General features: G+C 41.4%; 1 protein-coding gene across 1 annotated transcript in view; it reads right to left on the reverse strand.

Annotated features, from left to right (window-relative positions):
* Positions 1 to 23,173, reverse strand: part of elp4 (elongator acetyltransferase complex subunit 4) — a 51,245-nt gene that overhangs the window by 16,895 nt on the left and 11,177 nt on the right. The window contains exons 6-9 of the mRNA XM_088297245.1: positions 20,834 to 20,918; positions 18,141 to 18,329; positions 14,105 to 14,213; positions 11,932 to 12,038 (exon numbers count right to left, since the gene is read on the reverse strand). Coding sequence (XP_088153371.1) covers positions 11,932 to 12,038; positions 14,105 to 14,213; positions 18,141 to 18,329; positions 20,834 to 20,918 — 490 coding nt within the window. The remainder of the gene's footprint in view (positions 1 to 11,931; positions 12,039 to 14,104; positions 14,214 to 18,140; positions 18,330 to 20,833; positions 20,919 to 23,173) is intronic.

The following is a 23,173-nucleotide window of genomic DNA, read 5'->3' on the forward strand; positions in this document are numbered from 1 at the left end:
ATCCTTAATGCTTTCAGGATGAGGATAATAGAAAAATTATTTTCATAGGCATGCTAACTCCAGAAAAGTTAGTCAGGTAAGAGGCATCTCGAGGCAACACTGTTGCAGAAAATGTGAGAAGGAAGAGCAGATTATCTACCAAAACAGAGAGCATATAAATCTGTTTGACCTGACCCTTTGCCATCGTCATGCTTTTGTACAATAAACGATCGACAGGCAAAAACGCAAATGCATCTTCATACAGAAGAGCAGCAGCAAGTGGACGTGTGGTGAAAAAAAATGGGGAAAACGTTGCGTGCCCAGGGTAGGCGTAGCATGCTTCCCGAAACAACACAACAATGTGGTGATATGTGGGGTGTGGCTGAGACTCTACTTTAGCCTGCAGGCTGTTTGGAGAGGATGCTAGGATGCTCCACATACCCCCTCTGGCACTTATCGTGCATATTCTAACCTTGCAAATTGATTCCCAGAGCACCACTGCTCTGTGTACTACTGTGCGTCTGGCAAACCAAACGTCAGCCCCACTTTTGTGTGTATGTGACAGACAAATGAGACGCAGAAATTTATTCCAAAAAGGTTAAAACAGCGAGTGGACCTTTTTTTTTTTTTTTTAAAAGGATAAAGACATGTTAACAAAAGCAGCGGCGGAGGAAACGTTTTTACATGACCTAGTAAAAAAAACAACTAAAAAAGATTCTATTTTTTTATTTCCTGTAAAAATCAATTCAGAGTTTTTTCAAAAAATTGTATGCTTTTTAGAAGATAATTGTTGCGAAAATGCTTCTTCCCTAGATACCACAATTTACAGATCAGGCGCTGTCACGGACGAGGCTAGCATCTCGTCGCGTTATGGAAAGCTATACGACAAGTTGTAATATATTTTCGAGACTCAAACATTTAGAAAGTTGGGCTTGATTTTTTTTTTTCACATTTGGTGATTTTTCTAACCATTAAAATTTAGCAGCGTCGTTAACAGTCTCTGCGGTGTGTCAAACTAAAATATCTATTTTCACTTTACAGGGACATTTAATTCCTGTTCACGCAGACATTCAAACTGCTGAAATACTGTGTACATGCACGGGCAATAGGTAACAACGCCATATCGTAATGACACTGTGTGGCCAAGTTAGAAGTGCTAGTTCAGAATCTGGGTCCTCCATAAGGACAGAAAAAGTAACTGCTGATAATCAAAAAAAAAAAGAAATGAACGCACAGTCTAGAAAAAAATGGAATGAGAACGACAAGCTGAGTTTGAGAGCACTTTTGTGTGCACGCAAATTGACCTTACTAACACTCTGCCTACTCCAATATTCACCATGGCACAAAATTTTGTGCTCCAGCCCTCGCATATCTCCACACGCAAACCTTCCCCTCAATAAGCACACTTGTCATTACGCAACTTAGACTGAGACTTGAACAGGAATCAACACTCAAAGATCCACAATGCAGTGTACTGATTGAATTTTAATTGTGTGCATTAGGTCTTCATTCTGCTTGCAAGTCTAGAAAGCGTTCAAAAGATGCCTTGTGTCCTATGAGATCTGTCTAATGAGGTAAACAAAATGAAAATTCCTCTTTCTGGTAGTCAGCAGATTACATCTGATAAAAATCACTCGGCACGGCAAAATGTTGAAATCTGAAGATGTACAGTTATAATACATTTCTTCAGACATTCTGAATTCAAGTATTGAGCTGACTTGGATCTGTTTCATCAAATAAATTATGGACACTGTACAAAACTTATATGTTGTTCTGCAAGTGCAATTTCACATTCAGTATAATCAAATTATATGCTTATAATATTTGTTAAAGACTAGACCCAGGATATTTTCACACAACTGAGCCAGAGAGGGGAACAAAAAAAAAAAGAAACGATGGCAATGACGAGCACAAAAAAACTCCAACACTCCAATCTGAACTACCATACAAATGAAAAAAAAAAAAAAAAATACAAATTCTTGACACTTACAGAATATTCTAGACCTGACAGCAATAACACATTCATATAAGGAGGAAAGGGTGTGTTGAAATTCATAAGAATTCGCAGACTAACATATGGAGTAACCTTTGTGGCCTTCCGGGACTTGGGGGCGTGATGGTGGGGATACATTGGGGGGTTCTAACGCTCCAAGGACCGTAGGCACGCTAGGGAGAGGTGAGCTGTCACCCCCCATTACGATCACTGCCTGAGCTCTGAAAGGGGGAGGGGAAGAAGGAGAGCAGACAAAAAAAAAAAAAAAAGAAATACAGGTTCCTTGCTAACCGCCATCGAGAGGCATCTACGGGCCTTCAGAAGCCTCGGTCTACAGTTGCCTCCTGGGAAACACTTGCACGCAAGTCTTCTCCATTCTGGGCTGTGTGTGTCCATGTATTAGCGGCCAGTAGCTAAAAGACACGGCGTTGTGTGCAGTTGAGCTGTATTAGCAAAGCGTAGAGCAAGGCTCAAAATAAGCGTTTTCAAACCCAGTTTGCGAGGGAAAATCTTTGATCTTACATGTCATTAAAACACATTGAAGAGCAAGACGGAGAATCAACCACAGAGAAAGCTTTGCTGGGCAGCAATTGCCAGAGGTAGTACGACTTTTGCTGCACCAACTAGCTAGCATCGAGCTAATAGTGTGCCGAAACATGTTGGTCAGTAATCCTTGCCGCTGTGGCACCGAATAAGCCTCATTTTTGACAAATATCACTCTCACAAAGGGATGAAAAGAAAAACCGGATGCTAATTGCTAAGTTAATATAAAATTGACACAGCTCGTGCATTACACACAGATTTTAAGTGATTAGGTGTGAGTACACGTTTTAGAGCTGTGTGAGTGGAACCGTGTTAAGCGGAGAATGTCTGATTTTGAACAGGAGTCTGGATTCTGGAGAGAAAATCATACTCGTTAAACAGAATACAGTGTAAAATATTTATAATATCAGTCATGTTATTTGCTAGTTTAGTTAGTTTTCACATCCTGAATTTTGATTTTGACTTTTGAGGTGTGCAAAACAAATTACATTTCAGGAAATGTTAACATTTTTTTATTTAAATAAATTTAGCATTGCTTCGAGACAAAAAATACAGTTTGCTGCTATACACAATGTGAATTTAAAGAAAAAAAAACAGTTGATTATATATAAAAAAAAATGTTCACTAACTGTATCATCAGAATTTTATTGTTTAAAATAATTTCTTTAGGTCCCTGTCTACACATAATATATATAAACAAGCGCAATTTATTGTTGAGGCAATCAATCTAAAAGGCAACATCTGAACAGCAAGAAACATTCATCAGTCACTGATTTCAATATTTTTGCTGAATAGAAAAATCGGTGGCTTCAAACAAAAGGTTTTTATTAATACATTTAAATGTAAATACCATGAAATAAAAGCTGGACTTTTGATCACCTTTTGATCTGAAACCCAAAAGTCTTCGGTATACAACAAACACAAAAGAACTGCCATTCCAATACATGTGCACTGTATGTACTGAATTTTTATGACTTTTCAGCTGGCGGCTGTCTCTGATCGCTTAAAACCAGGAAACGGGCATGTCCAGTGGAGTTCCTTGCCGCATTGCTTAAAGAACACCAACATCTGTCAGCCAACCAGATGACAGTGACGTCACAGCCCATGCCGGCCTTTGTTACCGAACCAGGTTTGAAGAGGTTCTGCGGAACGGTTCCATTGGAACCGGTCATGAAAAAGTGTAATGGAAAAGCGACCACACAGGGCAGAGCCAGACATTTTCAGTGTAGAACTGGTACAATGGAAAAGGGGCTAAAGAAGGCGCATACAGTGCATACGAAGCTTGCCACTGATTTGACCTTTAGTGTGAGTTTTGGTGAGCACTGCTTAGGCGCATTCTGCTCCCCGGATCCCACTCCTAACACCCCTGTCACTCATCATCAATCATCATTGTTAGAGACAAAAGAGGAGTTTGGTTAAGCCACACTCTGGAGTATTCTCCCACACGGAGACTCCCCCACCTTCATAAATAGGTGGCAAAGGTTCGTCAAAAAGAAGAACCGTGTTCCTATTTTTTTTGCTGGCTAAAGACAAAAGACGTGTGGTCACACACTTGTGCACTGGGTCACAGTTTTCCATATGGTGCCATCATTTTGCCTTCAAACTTGCCCTTTGAAGTGCAGACTTGTCTTTGGCGTGGCCCACTGACTTCTCGACGGAGTGCAATTAAAGTCTATTCAGGCTTCTATACATGCCCTAACTATCCTTCGTCCTTTGGCCTGGCCTTTCAATAGCCACCTGTGAACTCTGAAGACAGCGCCACTTGCTCTCATAAAATTCATGAGCGACGCTACATTCAGCTGCCAGCCGACATCGCTCAGTGGCTGACACCGCTTTAAACAACTCCGCGTTGACTGTTGTGTGAATCCTTTTTGAAAAGAACAATATTCACAGCGGCAGGGGTTAAGTAGGTCCCGTGATTAGCTGAAACAAATGCCTTTATGGTGTGCTTAGAGATAAAGAGCGAATCAAGGGACCCAATTTGTTTTCATTAAGCAAGGACTCATTCAGACATTGCAGACAGAGAAGGTAGAAAAAAGGCTCAGTGAACACTGAGCAAGCATCACAAAGCAGTTTCGGTGGAGCAACTGTCGGATTAAGTCAACACACACAGTAAATTCTATTTGTGTCTCAATCTAACCGAAGCTTCACATTGAGACCCATTAAGATATTCGTCAGGGTCCGTAGCGCAGCAGAAAGTTGGTTTCTTTCTTTATAAAATCCGATTTGGCTTGATAACAAATATTTAAAGGAAGAAAGCTAATCCCTGCAGCCTCAGTGGGAACATTCACTTTGATGACACAGCATCAGGGAGTGACATAAACTTCGTCAAGCATACTTGGATTTTAGAAAACTGGGGGAACTTGTGTCCATTTTGCCTGAGTCCGTTTCAGTCTGTTTCCATAATTCTTTTGTGCACTTAGCTCGATAGATAGCTGTGTTAGCAAGATACATGGTGTGGCATCATAACAGTGAGACAGGATGTTAATTGCCGATGTAATCCACTGTATTGCTTCAACGTCATCTTGGTTTTCTTCACATTTCAAGCAATTCCATTTGACAATCCTCCATCAACTAACGCACATGTTCAACTCCATCCGGCCCAGTCTGAATGAACAGTGGGATTCGATTGCAACGGAACCCCAACAAAAGCAGGGTGGTATAGTTTGGTATTTTGGGATAATGAAAAGCGGGATTAGACACGCATGCGAAATGGAACTTGTATGTTTCTTTCTTGTCAGTGATGTCGTTTGTACTTTTATGTTCAATATTGCAAACAAAACAAAACAAAAGAAAACAACAGACCATTACAGGATAATTAAATTCAACACAGCAAATACTGACTCCGCCTCTTGAACCCCTCCCCTTCCAGGACATGGAGTGTGAGAGTGTGGGAAAGTTATTTTTAGGAGCCAAGCAGAGAGCTTTCCTGAGTTTGATGCTCCTGCTCTGGATCAACATTCCACCTTTGAACCACTCTGACCACAAAACTTTGTGCTCATGATGGCAATTTTCATTTTCTCTGCACGAGCGGGAGCTTCATGTTTAATTCACAATAGGGAAACTTTTTTTGGCGTGAAATAGGTGAATCAACCATTTCATTGCGTAATTTTACAGCTGAGAAGGCATCGTGGCCTTCATGATATACAGTAGATGTGTGTGTAAACTAGAGTATGTTCAAGATCTAAAAGACAAACACATCAAAATTGATTTATTTAGTAGCAGACTCAGAGAGAACACATACACGTTTTAACAGCATTTTAAGACCCAAACAAAAAGACCCAAGGCAACATTCCTATTTTGTGAAGCCGAGAAACTAAACGACATTATTCAGAAGCCAAAAATCTGGCGAGGACCTAGTTTACCACTAGGGGATATGATTCCCCAGTCACTACCATTATGCTAATGGCAAGCCCCCGCTGCAAACACTTAGACATAGCCTATAGTACTGCGAGACCCCACGGATGCAGGGTGGCGTGCAAGTTACAGTCTTGCCACGCCTCGAACTCGCTTTAATGGAAGCTGAAGACAAGTAGGGCTACTTTAATCAGGACTGATCCCAGTGTGGCCAGTCTGGTCTGATGGGGGCTGAATGGTGCATGGACCATGTTAAGGGTTCACTGCTCACCGATGAAACAGCTTCACTTCCAGGGCGAGTTGAGGCAGACCGCACTCTTACACAGTCTGGCAGGAGGGGCAAATATGCCCGCTTTTGTTTTGCTTTAACGCTGTCCCTTTGTGAGACACAATGTTTGGGCTTTGTGTTGATTTATTACAGAAGGCAGCGGATTTGGCAAAGAACCAGATATGTTCTTACTTAGTGTTGACTAAACTACAGAAACGGCAACTGCAAAATATCGACCAGCCTCTCTGGATATTTTGAAAGTAAAATCATTGATTTCAGATTTTTATTTTTTTATTTTTGTAACCTACTGATCACTTAAACAAAGCACTCGTGTTAAATGCATCCATTGTCATCATCTATTGCGCAAAAGTGAACTGCAGGCATAGAAAGTTGGAAGTATATAGAATTAGATGATCTAAGCAGCAGAAGACAAAGAAAATCAACTATACGTCAAACCAAAAGCAACGTCTTTCGACCGATGACACATCCAACTCAACAGATTCCTACCCCAGCCGGGCTTTTTCAAACACGCGTGCACATCTGCAGAATAGATTAAAAAAAAATCCGTTTAAATAATAGATGCACATCGGATGTATGTTGTGAATATTTTTTCGGCCGAGGCGTCCGATCGCGTGCCACTGGCTGGCCTGCGCAGCGCTCTCTCTCCTTCTCATACATGCACAAACCATAAGCGCACCTCATTCCAAAATGCGGCAGAGGTTTGTGCACAACCAAGACAGGAGGTATAAATTATTCACAGGGAATATTATTTTAAAGGTCCATTCCCATCTGATTGTGATTCTTGAGGAAAAAGGGAGGCAGAACACTGGGCAGGTATCCACAGAACCAATTTTGCTTTCTACAAGTAGTTAAATGACGTCTAGTAAACCTTAATTTAGCAATCTGTGACACGCAGATATGAGCAAGCCTGGAATACAAACATACACAAATACAAAAAAAAACCAAGCCTGGAGGACTCAGTCTCTGTCTAACTTGTTCTGCATTTTATTTCCTTCTCTTTTATTTTCCTCCCAATAATACGGCTTGGTGCCTCTAAGGAAAAGCCCTCATGTTAATTAGACCTGACCTGAGAATCACTTAACTGCTCCTCAATGCTTATGCCTCCACCCTCCCTCCCCTCTTCTCCAAGCCTTTGCTGTGTTCGCTCTCACATAGGTCCATTAACACCCTTCCCTCGGCACCCACAGGCTGAGATGGGGAGGGGGCACGCACAGTCACCGTCTTAAAGACGTTTTGAGGACATGCCAAGAAACATTAAGCCACTCTATATGTTTTAACTCGAGAAGCTGTTAAGGACTTTTTTCCCGAACAATATCATCATTACCTGCTCCTCTAATCTTTAATCAAAATCATACCATCACTGCAGTTGTCTAGGGACAATCATGCAGAACACATTTCCATTCTGGTGGGAGCAATACAAAACTGAGCAATTATTAATAAAAATATACTCCCAAACCTCGGATGTTCCTCTCAGCATATAACAATGCATAGCAAGTTAAAACAACTCTGTACTGATATTTCATATTTACGTGTTATGAAACAAGCCCAAATTATAGTTCAGTGTCGTGACAAGTTCAATGTAGTGATTCCCAACAAGAGTGCTGTAGCACACTAGTTTGGCATAAGAAAGCATCAGGGGCGTTCCAGGAAAGTATCCAATTTAATCGCTCATGTCCAAATATGTATATCTATTAATTACACACACATCTTCGCTCAATTGTCTATGCCGGTGAAATAATCTCCAGTTCGATGGAAGTAGAAAAAATCAATCCAACAAATAAATACGTCACGGCTTCTCGCAAGTAAATCGACTGTGTATTCACATTGGTTGTTAAATTTGCGAGTAAATTAAGACAATATTGTCATGATTTCAGTTTTGTTCTTTGGGGTTTTTTTGTTTGGTGGCGTGCCGTAAGATTATTCTCATGTCAAATGGCTGCCTCTGCTCTAAAAAGATTAAGAAACACTGGTTTCATTGGTTATTTAGCTTGGTCATTTTTACCTGCACGCACTTCATCAAAAGCGCCTTTAGTGACTCACAACCTCATCATCATGTTCAAAACGTTTTGTTTAATATCCACTGTTTTCTTGATTAAAAGAGACCAAGGCCAGTTACGGCAGCCAATGCAGACGTTATTAAAAACCCGCTTTACATTAATATGAGATTTTATGATGCTGTCTTTTATTATTCATAGTTACCTGAGACTGTTTCTTCCTGCGACTGCAAAACTTGTTAGTACACCGAGATCAGCCATATGAAAACTTGGTTTAAATATTATAAATTTGACTTGAGCTGCAGAAAGAAAATAACTTTCCATGTCTCAACTTCACCCCTGTCATGCAAGTTGACAATTATTTACACGTCAAAATGATGCAATTAGGGTAGTACACAAGAAATAAATCCAGCACTTGAACTTTACAGAGAAAACACATGCAAAATCCCATCAATGAAAACCTCAAAGCCAGCGTTCACACTACAAGTGATGAAGCTTGTCAGTGAAAGAGACACCTCGAACATAGCCTCAAACAGAAGACTAATTTGACACAAATCCCCATCTTACACTGTATTTGACCCCGCGACCTGCCTCTGGCACCCCAGTACCCAACAGGCAACTTGCCTGTCAGTTTAAAGGGTCAAACAAAGGTAAGAGCAAATGTAGCTGCATACCACAGCAGAGCTTCATCCTTAAAGCATCTTGTGTTGTGAAACCAGTGACGGAAAAGGCAGAAAGTTCCCATACAGACAGTATGCGCGTTCAAGAAAGTGTCAATCACCTTCGCTTTCCGAGTTGGTTTCTCAATCAGTGTGTGACGGAGACCACCACATGAATGTCAATATCTAAGGGGGGCTGCGGGTGAGGTACTGTCTGCGTATGCGTGTATGAGAATGCGTTAATCTTGTTTAAACACCTAGCAGTCCTCTACCTGCTCAGACAGGGCCATGGGTTAATTCTGTCTTCAGGCATCATGGCTAATAATTGCACATCAACCGGAGTTTGAACTCGCTGACATATCAGAAGCTACCATGGCAACCTTATCACACAACCAACAGAACCTTGTGAGCTTGCGTTTGTCAGAGGAAGCATTAAAACATGTTCAATTGACAAATAGACAATTAATTCTACTCATTTAGGACCAGTGAGTGTCATTTTTTGGTAGAACTGCGCCGTCAAATGCTATTCTTTTCCGCGTTCTTCGGTGCTACGTGATGGACGTGTGAGTCGAAAAGCATTTAGGAAATTAGCATGACTCTATGAGCAGCTGGGGTGACGAGTATCTGCCTGACCAAACTGGTGAGGAGCTAAGAATGTCAATTGTTATCAGTCATTTTTAAGAAATGATATCACGAATAATGTGATTCCAAACAAAGAGGGAATTAAGCAGCACACACAATTGAGCAGCAGAGGTTTTAGAGAACTATCGTGGCTTATTTAGACGAGATGTTGCCGCAATGCTGTATTATATGGCTCGGGGCACAGAAGTCTTGCAGCTTGAGTAAATGAGGTGATTAGCTGGGATGGTGCGGGCTGTCACACGGCAGACACTGGGCTTAGAATCCATTTGCAATCCATGTGTCAATCAGCAGCCTACCGAGGCAGTAGACCAACAGGTCAAACATATTCTGAAAGTTGCCACATCGCCAGAGCGTACAATCACAAAAATATATACCCACATTGCGTGAATCTGACAATCTGTGTCCACACGCAAAGTTTAAACTACCTGTGTTCAGTCAAAATCTTTTTAGTGCATAAATGAAAAATGAGCAAGATTTATGCTTTCAGAGTTGCTAACCTAGCAACTTTTCTGCTATATATTTTAAGATGATTGCTTAGAATTTAGTTCAACATCTTCATTTCCTAATTATGACAACATATGATCATATCTATACAAGTGGCAGTTTATGAAAGCAGAACACTTTACTGCTTCATATGAATTAAACTAACAAGGAACAAATTGAGGTTAATATGTTAGTGTGGCCTTGACATCCGTTGCAGTTTCTCTCGTGGCCCCTTGAAACTAAGTAATTGCACAAGCCTGCTCTCGGCTTTGCTCCCACTGTTTATAATAAAAGCCTAATTGAAATACCATTGGGGACAACTCTTTTGACTTTTACAGACCTTACAAATCTAAACTGGAGAGGACTATTCATATGGTCAGAAAAGGAGGTGGAGTAATACAGATTGGCGAAAGGTAAGGATGCATAGTGAATGCTGGGAGAAAATGGGAAATGGTTTACTGTAGGGATATGGGGAAAGCTTTCGAGGAGTGGGCATTCCTCTCCTCCCCCTGACAGCCTGCTTAAAACAAAAGGGCTCACAGACCAGACGGTGTGATAAGGTAATGATAATGTAATGAGAACCAATCATGGGCCTGAGCTAAGGAGGGCCCCTTAATTTGCCTCCAAAGCAATTTGGTGACAGATTACTCTCCGTGAATGATGTGACAGTAGAAAAATTTATGAATCCCTGACAAGAGGAGAAAGACGCAAAGAAGATAAGAAACCATAAATCAAAAGAAATATTGATATGGAAAGACATAAAATCTTTTGCATTATCTACAATACGTTTGTGCCTCAGAATGGCCAGGCAAATAAAAATATTCATCTAAAATGTGTTTGGGTAGTTGTGAATACCGCATAGATGTACACCATCAATGGCTCATTGACTGATATTTTGGGTTAATTGTCAGCTGAGACGTGGTTAAATAAAAAAGTAAGAGGTAGCTACACATTGTGTTAAAATATTTAATTATAATTGTTTTTTGGTTTCACCTCAAACTGCCATCGATGTTATTGTGCAGACTAATAAAGATAACTAAATCCAAAAAGGTGCCACTCTTCCACACTCTTTTGGCATCATCTTAGGCTATGAGTAGCTACAACAGAGCCCAATCAATAGCTTCACCTTCATAATCAGACTTAAGAAAGTTAAAGGAGTTATGGGCAAGTTAGGAAAATACAAATCTGTGCCACTAAAATAAATAAATCCATGGGGGGAGAGAATGAAATACAGACGCGTATAAACCCTGTTGTGAAATTCAGTAACTAAAAAAGTAACAAATACTTTTTTAAGCATGAGCTTTAACACATTCAATACGGAACACAGAGGTAATAACATACATTTTTATAGTTGTACCGCACCTAAATGCTTAAAATTTTAAACCAAATACAACATCCTTAAAAATATTTTTATCACATCATGAACATATTTGAATGCACAAAAAAATCGTAACAATATTAAAGACACCACTGTAAAGATTGTAGTGTCTGTCTGGGTGCCTTAAAGAGGAAGAGCCAGGTTATTTGGCATTTGAGGTCGGTGAGTCTCCGAGTGAATGTCTGGCCGTGAGTTGTGGCTGACAGCAGCGTGTGTGTGCATTGCGGTCGTGTGTTTTGTTGTTCTCACAGCAATCGATAAATAGCTAAAAAGTGAAATGATGACTGTGGCTTTCTGATGCCACAAGCGTGGGCAATGCAGTATGTAGAAATTGATAAGATCGATAGCTGAGAAAAGGCAGAGAAATAGCGGGCTGCAAACAATGAACGGCAACATAGTGAGGGAAGACTTTGAGTATGTATCTATTAGTCTTCTAAAATGAGGCTTTATGTCATTGTATTTATGCAAAGAAAATATTGAACTAAAAAGCTAAAGCAAGCTGAACAATAAAAAGACTGACTGCTGGTGTTTATTGCTTCACTAGCTGTTAAAATGTGTTTATGGGGGGGGTTGGCAGTGTGAGATAGCAACACACAGTGGCTTTGACAACATACCTCGATGCTGAACTGTTTTCTCTTAAGTTTAAAGGCCAAGTCCTTGTGGTCAGGCAGTTGACTTGTGAGACAGTTGAGGTGAGGCACCTGGCGTACGTGTAGCAAGCCTGGGAGAGATTGAATAATGATTGATGGCATTTGCATTGAATCTCCAAGCAAAGAGTTTGTGCTTTTTTTTTCACAAGCAGTAAAAATTTTGAATCCCATCTTTCTTTTTCATTTATTTGCAATAGTACATTAGGGACTCTGACGACCAGAATTAAATTTCTTTAATGTTTAACATATTCTGCCAACCAAGGAAATTCTGATTCTGAGCATTCTCTATGAGAAAAAGGTCAACAAACATCCCGGCATTACTCGTGCTCCACTTTACAAGTTCCACTGTACCCCCAAACTTCCATGAGTACTTGAAGGAGCACGTCTCCCCCTATTGATGGACAAGCATGTTTTCACTCAGGTTCTTCAAGAAACCACCTGCTGATTCCAAAACCTTTGCACTTTTTAAAAAAAAATGTTGTTATCATTTCTTTATGTATTACCAGATACAGTATATAAAAGTAGATTGGCTCCAAAGCACATTATGAGGCAGAAAAAACACATGCCACAAGTTCTAACTATAAATTATATAACTTTTCCGAACTGCGTGCCAACACGTCAGCTCATTCGTTCCATTTGTGGAACACAAACGCACCATAAAGGGGATTCTACCTGGTGTGTGATAGAAAAGGTAGATAACGTCTACGGTAGGAACGACCGAGTCAAAGGAAGTCATTTTTCTGCTTCTTGCCGACAAAGTTACCTTTCGACACAACTGGAAAAGTACTGTACAAGTGGGTTGGTGTAAATGAGCGTGGGAGAGAAGTAGCGGGATCAAGGGAGTAATGGAGAAAGGAACACAAACAGAGAAAGTGGGGGATGGTGAGGCTCTCTCCTCTGTGCACTTGGGTGAGTTCCCCTTGCCTGATTTGCGGTGACAGGCTTCCCAGCATGCTTTGAGCAGCCCTGAACTGCTGCCGCAAACACGCGCGCACTCACGCACGCACACTCGCAGTCATCTCGCACTCATACCCGATGAGTCTGCACCCATGAACACACATCAAAACAATCGTCCACGTTGATGTATTTCACAACGCAAGTGGAATTACTCTGCCTGATTTGTCAGATAAAATTCTGTCTTTCAAAACAATATCAGGTGCCTATTCGAATAAAAAGTCTAAAAACAAAAAATGTGCTGAAATGATGTGGTAAAACACCTCTGTTCAATTCCTCTGCTGTTTAACAGTCAAGGGATGTTATCGCTTTAAAAGGTGTTGCCTAAATAAAACATGTTGGTGGACGAAACCAAAATCTGCTCTGAATGTTTTTACTTCTTGTCTCTTCATCTGTCTCAATCGGGGCTGTCTAACTCCAGGCAAGGGAAGCGGAGAGAGGGGGGGAATGAGAGGAAAAGCGCAAAGAGTGAGCGGTAGAGTTCGAGAGGCATGGCTAAAAATACCCTAGCCGCTTATTCTGACCTTTATGCGTGGAGAGTGTGATAGAGTGATAGAAAAGAGGAGATGTGCTCAGGAAAAAGAAGAGATGGTGAAAACTCAGGGCCAAAGTGATGGGAGGGTCCGAGACTGCGAACTCTGGCCCCCCTCCCCTTTTCTTCACTACAATCTCTCGCTCGTCCATTACCGACGTCCTCCTCCCCTACTGGAGGCGAGGAAGACTTGCCCCCATTTATTAGCCGGGCATGCTGGCCACGGAGACATTGAGTGAGGGATGGAGAGATCGAGGCAGAGAGGAAAAGAGAGTGATGGTGAGAATATCGATTCCCCAGTGTTGGCCAGCTCTGCTCCAGAGCCTCAGGGGTATGGGACTGGGGATGGTGAGGGGGCGAGAGAGGAGAGAGAGAGGCTCTGCTGGCGGGAGGGAGTGGAGGCAGGGATGGGGGGGGTGAGGGTGCGAGGAGGAGGGGGTACAGCGTGGCAGCTGAATCCCCCCCGGCCTGTCTACTGAGGAGCACGTCTGATTGAGCAGCAGCACACTAACGCGCACTGACAGCCTGGCCTGCAAGGGGGCTGCCCTGCCTCTATCCACAGCCCAGCCAGAGCCTTAATGCACTGCCTACGTGCATGTGTGTATTTGATGGAACCGAGACAGAGAGATAAGAGGAAGTGTGTGTTCTTACCATGGTAATCTTTGTAGAGTGGGCTGGTCTCCCTCTCAGAGCCTTTGAATGATTCCAAGGCTATGGCATTGTCACATAGCCTGGTTATGCTGCCCATTAGAGATCTGTTCTGTTGGATGGAAAGAGAAACATGGGCAGGTAATTAACAGCCTCCTGACGGACCACCAGTGTAACCATTAAATTAGGTCATCATTCCTGTGGCCAGGTCACGCCAGCCCTTGGGCTCAGGAGGTGAGGGTGATGTGAGAAGGAGGCTTTTTACAGATGAGGCCAGGGCAGACAAATGAATGTACCGTGAGAACGCACAGTGACGCATGATGTGCTAAAAAATCTCAATGAGCTAAATTCCAAAATGATTTCACTTCGGTATGTAGTCCCAAACCTGCTCGCAGCAAGAGAGGACAGAGGGGAAGTGGAGGCAATCATTAGAAGCTTGATGAGAAGAGCTCCCCCTACTGGTTGGGTCAGGGCTTTGGAGCACATGAGAGAGGTGAGACAGAGTGAAAGAACGAGTGAGAGAGAAAGAGAGAAAGAATCAGGGGTGAATATAGTAGGTAGGGAGAAATGTGAACGTGAACGACAGAAAAAGGGTGGAGGCAGAGAATAACAGGAGTGGAGGAGGGGAGAGCGAGGGACATTGGGATGGAGGGAGAGAGGGAGTCCTGCATTATTAATCCCTCTGCCTCCTGAATGATTCAAATCCTTCTCTGTGTGTTGGCTGCCACAGCCTAATGCAGTTTTCATGCCTTCATGTCTTTTCCCCACTCTTTCTTCAGCCTTTTCATTTTTGTCCTACTTTTAAAGAATGCACATCCCACCAGCCAAGACTGCTAGCACTTACGGGGTATCTGAGGTCACTTGCACGCATGCAATTAAAAGCCCGTGTAAGTTTGGCTATGACAAATTATTCACAACACTAACTGTGGTCAATAATGACGGACTAAAACTTTGTCTAAGCAGGCCTAGTAAGGCCGCAACCTGAGGTGGGCAGAGTAGCCAAAAATGTACTCAAGTAAGAATAATTTAGACAGAATAAATTGACTCAGGTGAAAAGTAGTGCTCCAAAAAATTCTGTAAAAACTCATTTAAAATACTACTCAAGACCGGAGTGACAGGTAAATATTTTTTTAGAGCATATTTATATTGAATAAATACAATTAAAATGTACAACTTCAGATGTTGCTCAACAACACCAGTTTAGCTACTAAAATAATGAATAATAATTTATAAAATTAACAAATTAAGACAATCAACAATTAAGGCATTCATGACCGCACCAGGTAAAAAAAAAAAAGAGAGAAACAAGCCAGTTTACCACTTGACATCACTCTTCTTTTTCATAGTGACAGAATGTGAGGCAAAGGGTGCCGTTCAGACTTCTGACTGCGTGTCATACGCCGATGTTTCCTCCGTTTCTTTTCTGCCATTCTTCACCTAACACTGTGCGTGATCAGGTGACTTCCTGGCTCTATTTGATTGACCTAATGGAGTCAAATTTCACTACGTCCTGTGACAAGTCACTCTGACGAACCAAAATACATAATACAAACAATAATAAACACCTGTGAAAAAATAAATTAGCAAAATGTAGCTCATTGTAGAAGATTTTCTTTTTTTTTAAACACAAATACTCATGCAAAAGGAAAAAGTCTGTTGCCTTAAAATTAGTCTGACAAATACAATTTATCCAAAATGTAACTTAAGTAATTGTAACAGAGTAAATGTAGCTCGTTACCACCCACCTCTGGCCACATTTATTTCTCCTCTTTCTAAAGGACACAGATTCGACTCCTGAGGAGTGACTCAAAAGTCCCCAATATCATGTTGGCTGAAGGGAAGGTTCTAAGGGACTGGACTGATTCATTTTTGTTGTAGCTCAAGTAGTATTGTAGGGAAATATCTGAACTTGTAACATTTCTATTTTATATTTTTATAGGCCGTCTCACCAAGAACAGAATTATAATACCAATTTAAATTAAACTCTTTTTGTTAAGCTCATATTTAATGTTGAAAGGGCTACAACACGTTCTCAAAGATCCCCGTTGTACATGCTTTTTCCGACCACAATTGACCTAAATGTAATATAAAATTTACATCTTGCCCTTCTGTCACATTATTTCAGTCTTGGAAAAAAAAAACATAACTATGAATACAGCAAAATAAACAAATGAGTCTCAGGTCTTTCCAAAAACGATGCAATTGTCTTCTCCATAATGCAGACTTAATTTGTAAAACTGCAAGTATTTGATCAAAAATAAATTTTGACAATCAGGCCTAATGACAACTCAATTCTAAGTGAAGTTGTTTTACCGAAACTAAGGAAAAATCACCATTAGTTCAACCCATAAAATACTAATAATGGCTATATGGTAATTAATCGGGATTCAGCAGTCAAAACCTTGATTTTAGGTCAGATACATATAAAGTAACATGATATATTGCACTCCTTAATATTGTGTTCTTAATGTCATGTCTTAATGATTAATATAAAAAAAAAACACAAACAAGTAAAGCCTTCGAGATGAACAACAATGTTTAAACACTTCTCGCAAGTTGAATTTGGACATAATTTATCTGGTCGTACCTCATAAATTGGCAAGTGAGTGTCTATGCATGGGTCAGAAAACCACTTAGTCTGACAAGCAGGTAAGGTGTATGTGGATAAATTTTAAGGGCAAAAAGTGTGTGTGTTTTCGGTAAGTATGGGTGTGGTAGCAAGCGATAGTAGAATGAAGTACCACCAGGACAAGCCTAATTAATGTTTCAGATGGACTGAGGCACCGGGCTGCTCGGAGAAGGCTTTCAGCGAGTGGCTCAGCTTTCCAAACTGCTCAATAATGAATAGTGGGACCATGGCGGTGTCGGCCAGTTAGCCCGCTGCTATCACTCGAGACCGTTTTTTTAAGGAGCAGACTTCGCTGACTAAGCTAATTATAAAATAAAAGACGGTTTCATTTACAGAAATAGGAGAAACTCAAGTTGGCAAACATCCACTCTCGCTGTGCTATAGTCTAGTGATTACAAGAAAATTCACAAGTTGCCACTCAATGTTGGCCTGGTCAGCCAACACCTGATTCAAACCTAAATTTCCCTCCTCCTCTTCTATCTCCAGGGTGGATGAGGAGGAGGACATAGATTAAGGGGGCTTGGGGGCCAGGCCGGATGGGGGACTGGGGGACCGCTCCCACCACAGCTGACATCTGCTAGTTAGCCAGTATACCTTTTTTGATGAAGCCAAAGCCGTAGAGCACTGAGTACATAGGCGTGGAGCCAGAGCATGTTGTGACAACACAGCTGTTCTCAAAGTTGCACGGCTCTGCTGATCTTTTTCTTGCAAGTTTGTCAACAAATATGGACATTAATACGGTTGCAAGAGTTGAAAAATGGGCTTCAAGTTACAAGATGCTAACGGCAAAACGTCACAATTGGCTCCTCTGGTGATTGTGCCACTTTGGTCTACTGTCCGGGGGAGGTCTGTGCTTTGCCATATGCCTCAGCAGATGACTCCACCTTCACACTGAGAGGCCAGACTGGACACAGACTCATGTAAGCACACTCCCACAACCACCCCCTTCGAAAACACACATGCACACCCTGAGACACAACTACCCGCAGGGATATTTATAAGACAATTAAACCCATACACACTCTTTCAATTTTTAAATACGAGCTTGACATAATTAAAAGCAAGCAAGCAAGCAAACATGAATTTAGAGGGCTTTGCATGGAGTGCTCACCGGAAAACAGCCTGTTCAAGAATGATGTGAGAAGAAAAGGCCTTTTGCAGGCCTGAGTCGAGCCACAGTCACACTGAACCACTGAGTCGAGTCGAGGCCCCATTACACAAGATTTCAAATTGTGTGCCCTGATTGTAACCCACCCACACACAAACTAACAGAACATAATGGATAGGTCCGGTGAAATGTATTATTCAGGGATAATGTAAAAATAATAATTAAAAAAATACAGTAAGTGAAGATGTCACATGATATCAGTTTATACTTATATATCGTGGTGAATTGTTTTGACGCCTTACCTGAATAAGATGTGAAGGCACAGTAACGACCGCAACTGACAATGACGACCTCAACAAAGCCCGCAGCCCATAGAGGAAGGTTGTGAGGGCGTGGCTGTGTTTTGGGTTGTCTCGGCAACACAGGTCATCACCCCACAGGGGCGAGCCTAGTGAGTGAAGCCCGATACGCAGGATATTCCGTGACTTTGTCTAAAACAGGCAAAACAAAAAAAATAAATAAATTAAGGAAACAACACAAATATTATTAAATCACATACACTTACTACACACCGTTTCAAAAGTATTTGAGCAATGAGGTCAATATCTTTATTTGTCTGGACACATTTGGGTTGGATATGAAAATGAATGAATGAATTCATGGAAAGAAGTCAAGAGTTCAGCTTTTACTTTCAGGGATTTACATCTACGAGAACAACCGCTGGAAAATTTTACTTGAAAAAAAAAAGTCAATTAAGGTTAGAAATATTTGATTTGTACTAAGATGCGTCAAACCTATGACTCAATGTATCATTAAGCTTTTTCTTTTCAGGGCTTTCAACACATCTATGGTTGTTTGTTTTCAGGGTTCCTTATGTCCGCTTTGGTAGAGTAAATGCATGCTTCATAGGGTTTAAGTCAAGAGAGTGGAAAAAAATGTAATGAAAAATTACGAAACATTAATTTTCTCTTTTCATTAATCTATATGAAGAATTTGTTCTGATATTTTTGCTAAAAAAATGGTGTTCTCGTACCAAAAACACTTTTTAAAATGTAGCAGATTCAAATGTAAATATCTGGAAATTAAAGCAGAAATTTTTAATTTGATCTCATAGTCATCTTTTGATTAAATGTCATCACTATACAGAAAAAATAAGGGAATTGAATGTTCCAATACACTACTACTAAATTGAGTCGAATTATGTCCTTTTTGTTTAATCCTTCTCAAGAATAACAAAGAAAAGATGATAAAAACAAGTCAGCAGACTAACAAAATAAGAAAATTGATTCAATTCCAAGTTCACACAGTATATATGGAGAGTAACAGATTGTCGTTTTTAATTATAGGTGCTGCGTTTTGGGTTGTATTCCCAAACTCCATATGAGTCTGGACAGTCGGCTCAGCAGTACAGACGATCGCAATGCAGTGCCCAAACGTGAGTGGACACAACTGCCCAATCACAGAGGCCATCTGACACATGCACAATGGACCTGTCAGACAGGCTTCCAATATGGCCGCCACCCAGAAACCCCAGCACATTCTTGGCACCAATGCTAGGCCCGACAGCCAAGGGGGCCTTGGTAAGGCTGGAGTGACTTCCCTTGAAACACCCCACCCCAAAACAAGGGATCAACGCTATCCCACTCCTCTGAAGATGGAGAAAAATAGCAGTGGAATATATATCACTGAAAGTGAGAGAATGGAGCAGCCTGTCCAAAACTGTGAGAGGGTTTTAACCTTTAGTACAATTGGCTTTTATTTGGGGTTTCTTCAAGTTGTCGCCGGATTATTGAGGTGAGCGCCACGAGTGATTTACGTAGCTCGGCTTAAATCTGTTGGCTTTCTCCTTTACGCTTCTCCTTGCTCGCTTCAGCCCTCCTCCTCTATTATCTCGACCCTCCCAAAATTGCCTCTATCCCACTCGCCATCACTTCCTCTCCTGACTGTATGACCTCAGATTCCTTAGGAGAACTATCACAGGAATCTAAGAAAAATAAACCTTATTGTTTAAATTTGTGCACAGTTGGCTCATAGTTTCCTTGCAGAGGGACACTGGAAAATTACAACAACAAAAGATACTTCCCATGTCTTACCATGAGCTTTATTTGTGTGTAAGTGGGTACTTGTCATTATTAGATATGCCCTCGCTTTGTTATCATGCAAAGTCGGGGCATCAAATGAAGACTCTAATTTGATGACTTAAGCGCAATAGGGGGGATCTTTGGAAACATGAACGTTGCTGTGGCAACATCAGAAAGAGAGCCCGAGCTTTACTCCTATAGTTTAGCCTATAGAAACATTGGGGGAACCGTGCCAGAAAAGTCCAGCCAAGGACAAGAGGCCACCGAACATATAAACGAAAACCAGCCTAGGACTGTAAAATAATTGCAGCAAGGATCGCAGTCCTATTTCTTCTTTTCTTTTTCTCAAAAGATACCTAAAATGATGCTGGAAGCTAATACTTGTTAAATAATTTACAAGCATAAGCTTTGGGTGGTGAGCTGGGTAGAGATAGTTACTCTTGGTCAAAGGCAGATAGAAAAAAGTTTGAATTTAGTAATTAAAACACATTTTTCCAAGCAGGACTGGAAAAACTGAACGATTTAACGAATGCAGGCAAAATGCATACAAAAAAAAAGATAATGCCACAAATGTAATCACAGCTCTTTTGACAATGGATGAGGATCATTTCATAGTTGACATTACATACATCACAGAATTGAGTTTAAAAAAGGGCTTTGGACTAAAATTCATTATTCCATAATCAATCATTTAGTTTTAATTATGAAAAAAACTAAGGGTGATTTATTATCAGAATATATTGTCAGAAATAAAGTGAGATATTTTTCCCGTACAATAAATGTAACTGGAGTACCAAAATATATTGTTTAAAAAAGTTTTCAGTTTTCATCAAGTGGATTACCAGTCATCAAACACAAAGAATACCAGTGTTGAGTGTCACAATGGAAAGCAGCCTTTCTTTGCTGCCTCTTACCACGGGTGCTGCCACATTGAAGCCCTCCCTGCTTATGACCTCGTCAATGGATTTCAGCAATGCGGCGTAGGAATCAAGCACGGGACTGGAAATATAGAGTGGCACGTGAACATAGAGAGCAAAGTAGAGAAGAGACAGCAAAAAGTCAAACTTTGAAGGGGAAAGCTCTTATTAAGTGACACACTCTTGATAAAACTGGGCCAAGCCTATCAGCATGGTGGATTAATCCGCTATGATTGCAGCATGCTCCTCCTGACTGTGCTTTTCTGGAGCCACTATCAAGAGATCCAATTAATTTATTTGCTTGATTAAATTACAACGCGACTGGTTCTCTGTCAGCTCCCCCGAGGTTTTGATCATGCCTAGACACAGAGACAAGACAGACGTATGAGACGTGCTTATGCTGATATCTAATACTAAGATTGGACAGCATTTTGGTGTTTAATCAAGGGTAACATCTGCACCACTGACAAAGCACACGCTACCGTGGGACCAAGGACTCAGCTCACTATGTGCCTATTGGGAAGCGAATAGGAATGTTAACCCCATCTTTTTACACAAGACCCTCCACTTAAGAACGCCCTGCCATTTTAATGACCAGTCTGCACGGAGTCACAGTGGGCTGCAGTGTCACTTATCAATTTGACCCGCAGGCTGCGAAGAGCTGATACATATATATCGCTCACACATCAATAGCTCCGCATTAGGAAAAGTAATACACACTTGTGTCGATTACACTTGTGCCAAGTATATCCATGTACTCCATTTCATTTATTCAGTGCAACAATGGTGCCTCCTGACCCCGCTGGGACTAATGATAGAGCTGGTTTTGAAAAAAAAAGGGACACCTACCCTCACAGGCCTCTCTGCCCATGCCCCTGCTCTGAGGAAGGAGGTTGGGGGGGGGTGGCTTGACAAGCACTTGAGTGAAAGGTTGTCTCTGCTTGGCAGCCATTGTGTAGGACGTCATTGTATGTCAGCTGCCCCCACTGAGCAACCCTCATTCAGGTAGCAATAAGGTCTAGGTGCTTAGCTACAGGGGCTAGCGCGTCGGCTAATTAGGATCATACATAGGGAAGCTTCTTTATCTCGATGTTCCTCTTTCTTTGAGGGGAAAGAAGGGGGGAGACAAGGGGGGCGCTTAGTCTTAAACAACAGGATCTGTATCACCTAGAGAGCAATTTGCGCCAATTATGCCTTCAAGTGAAACGGAGCAATTTAACAGCTAGGGTAGCGACATGGGGCTGTGGACACGTGCAAGGGGGAGAAGCCTGCTTAGAGTTAGTCTGGAACATGTGTGTGTGCGTGTCATGTGTGTGTCTATGTATGTGCAGCAGTGATTGGGCGGGGTTGTGTGCACAATGGTGCTGTGCAGGTGTAGTTTCCTGCTGTTTAAATGTCTTGATGATCAAGTCCACGGGGATGCCTCAAAGACAACCACGTTGAAATGTAATGACGAGAAGACGTTATTTATTTCAGCTCTTACGGGTCATATTAATATTAACCTATGTGGTGTACCATGCGGGCCGGCTCAAATGCGCATCCACAACATTTCACGTATTTGCACTGGCCCCGCGTTTAACAGTGTTTGCTGAAATAAAGAGACTCTATAAAGCCTCCTCCTCATCCTCTGTGCTCCAGATTGCTGTATTTACCCAGTGAGTGAGTGTGCCTCTTCGTGTGCCCTTGTGTGCTCAGCAGCACTCTCTGAGTAAAGAGTCTGCATGACCTCTGAACCCTAAGTACACTCAACACGGACAAAATCAAACAGTCGCTGAGCAAACACGACCCTTATTTGAAAAGGCATACACAACTTTTCCGAGAGGCTCAACCTTTTAGGCCAGTGGCAAAGCTACTTAGGCCAGATTTTTATTTATTTGTATCAGCTTCTAAAAGGGAAATAATCCTCAGTGAATTTGTATGCAGATTTATGATGCTTTATTTTGCCAATGTAATCAAAAATCCCTATCATGGTGCTTCAATTTCAATTTTCTTGTATTATGCTGCTTATATTCCCGCAGCGTTGCTGTTTATTTGATTTGTACACCATACAGTGAGCCACATCAGTCACGTACTGTAGGCATGAGTGTGTAAAGTGGATTTGTCGCCATGCTCAAGGGCATCTTGGCAGTCAGGTATTATTTTTCAGCCGTTTATTTAACGCTGGGAGAACAATAAAACACATAACTGTGACAACAGACAGACTGCTGTCTTTGGGCTGTGTTGAAAAATGAGTTTTAAATATGTTTGGGAGTGCTCAAACTTTCACCTATTGTGGTTGGGTTTGCAATGTATCGCCAGCATAAAAGGTGGTTCACTCCGCCCAAATTAAATTCTTCC

This window comes from Idiotropiscis lumnitzeri, chromosome 5, assembly GCF_059441095.1.
Source record: "Idiotropiscis lumnitzeri isolate Australia: NSW breed Sydney's pygmy pipehorse chromosome 5, RoL_Ilum_1.0, whole genome shotgun sequence".
NCBI classification, from domain to species: Eukaryota; Metazoa; Chordata; class Actinopteri; order Syngnathiformes; family Syngnathidae; genus Idiotropiscis; species Idiotropiscis lumnitzeri.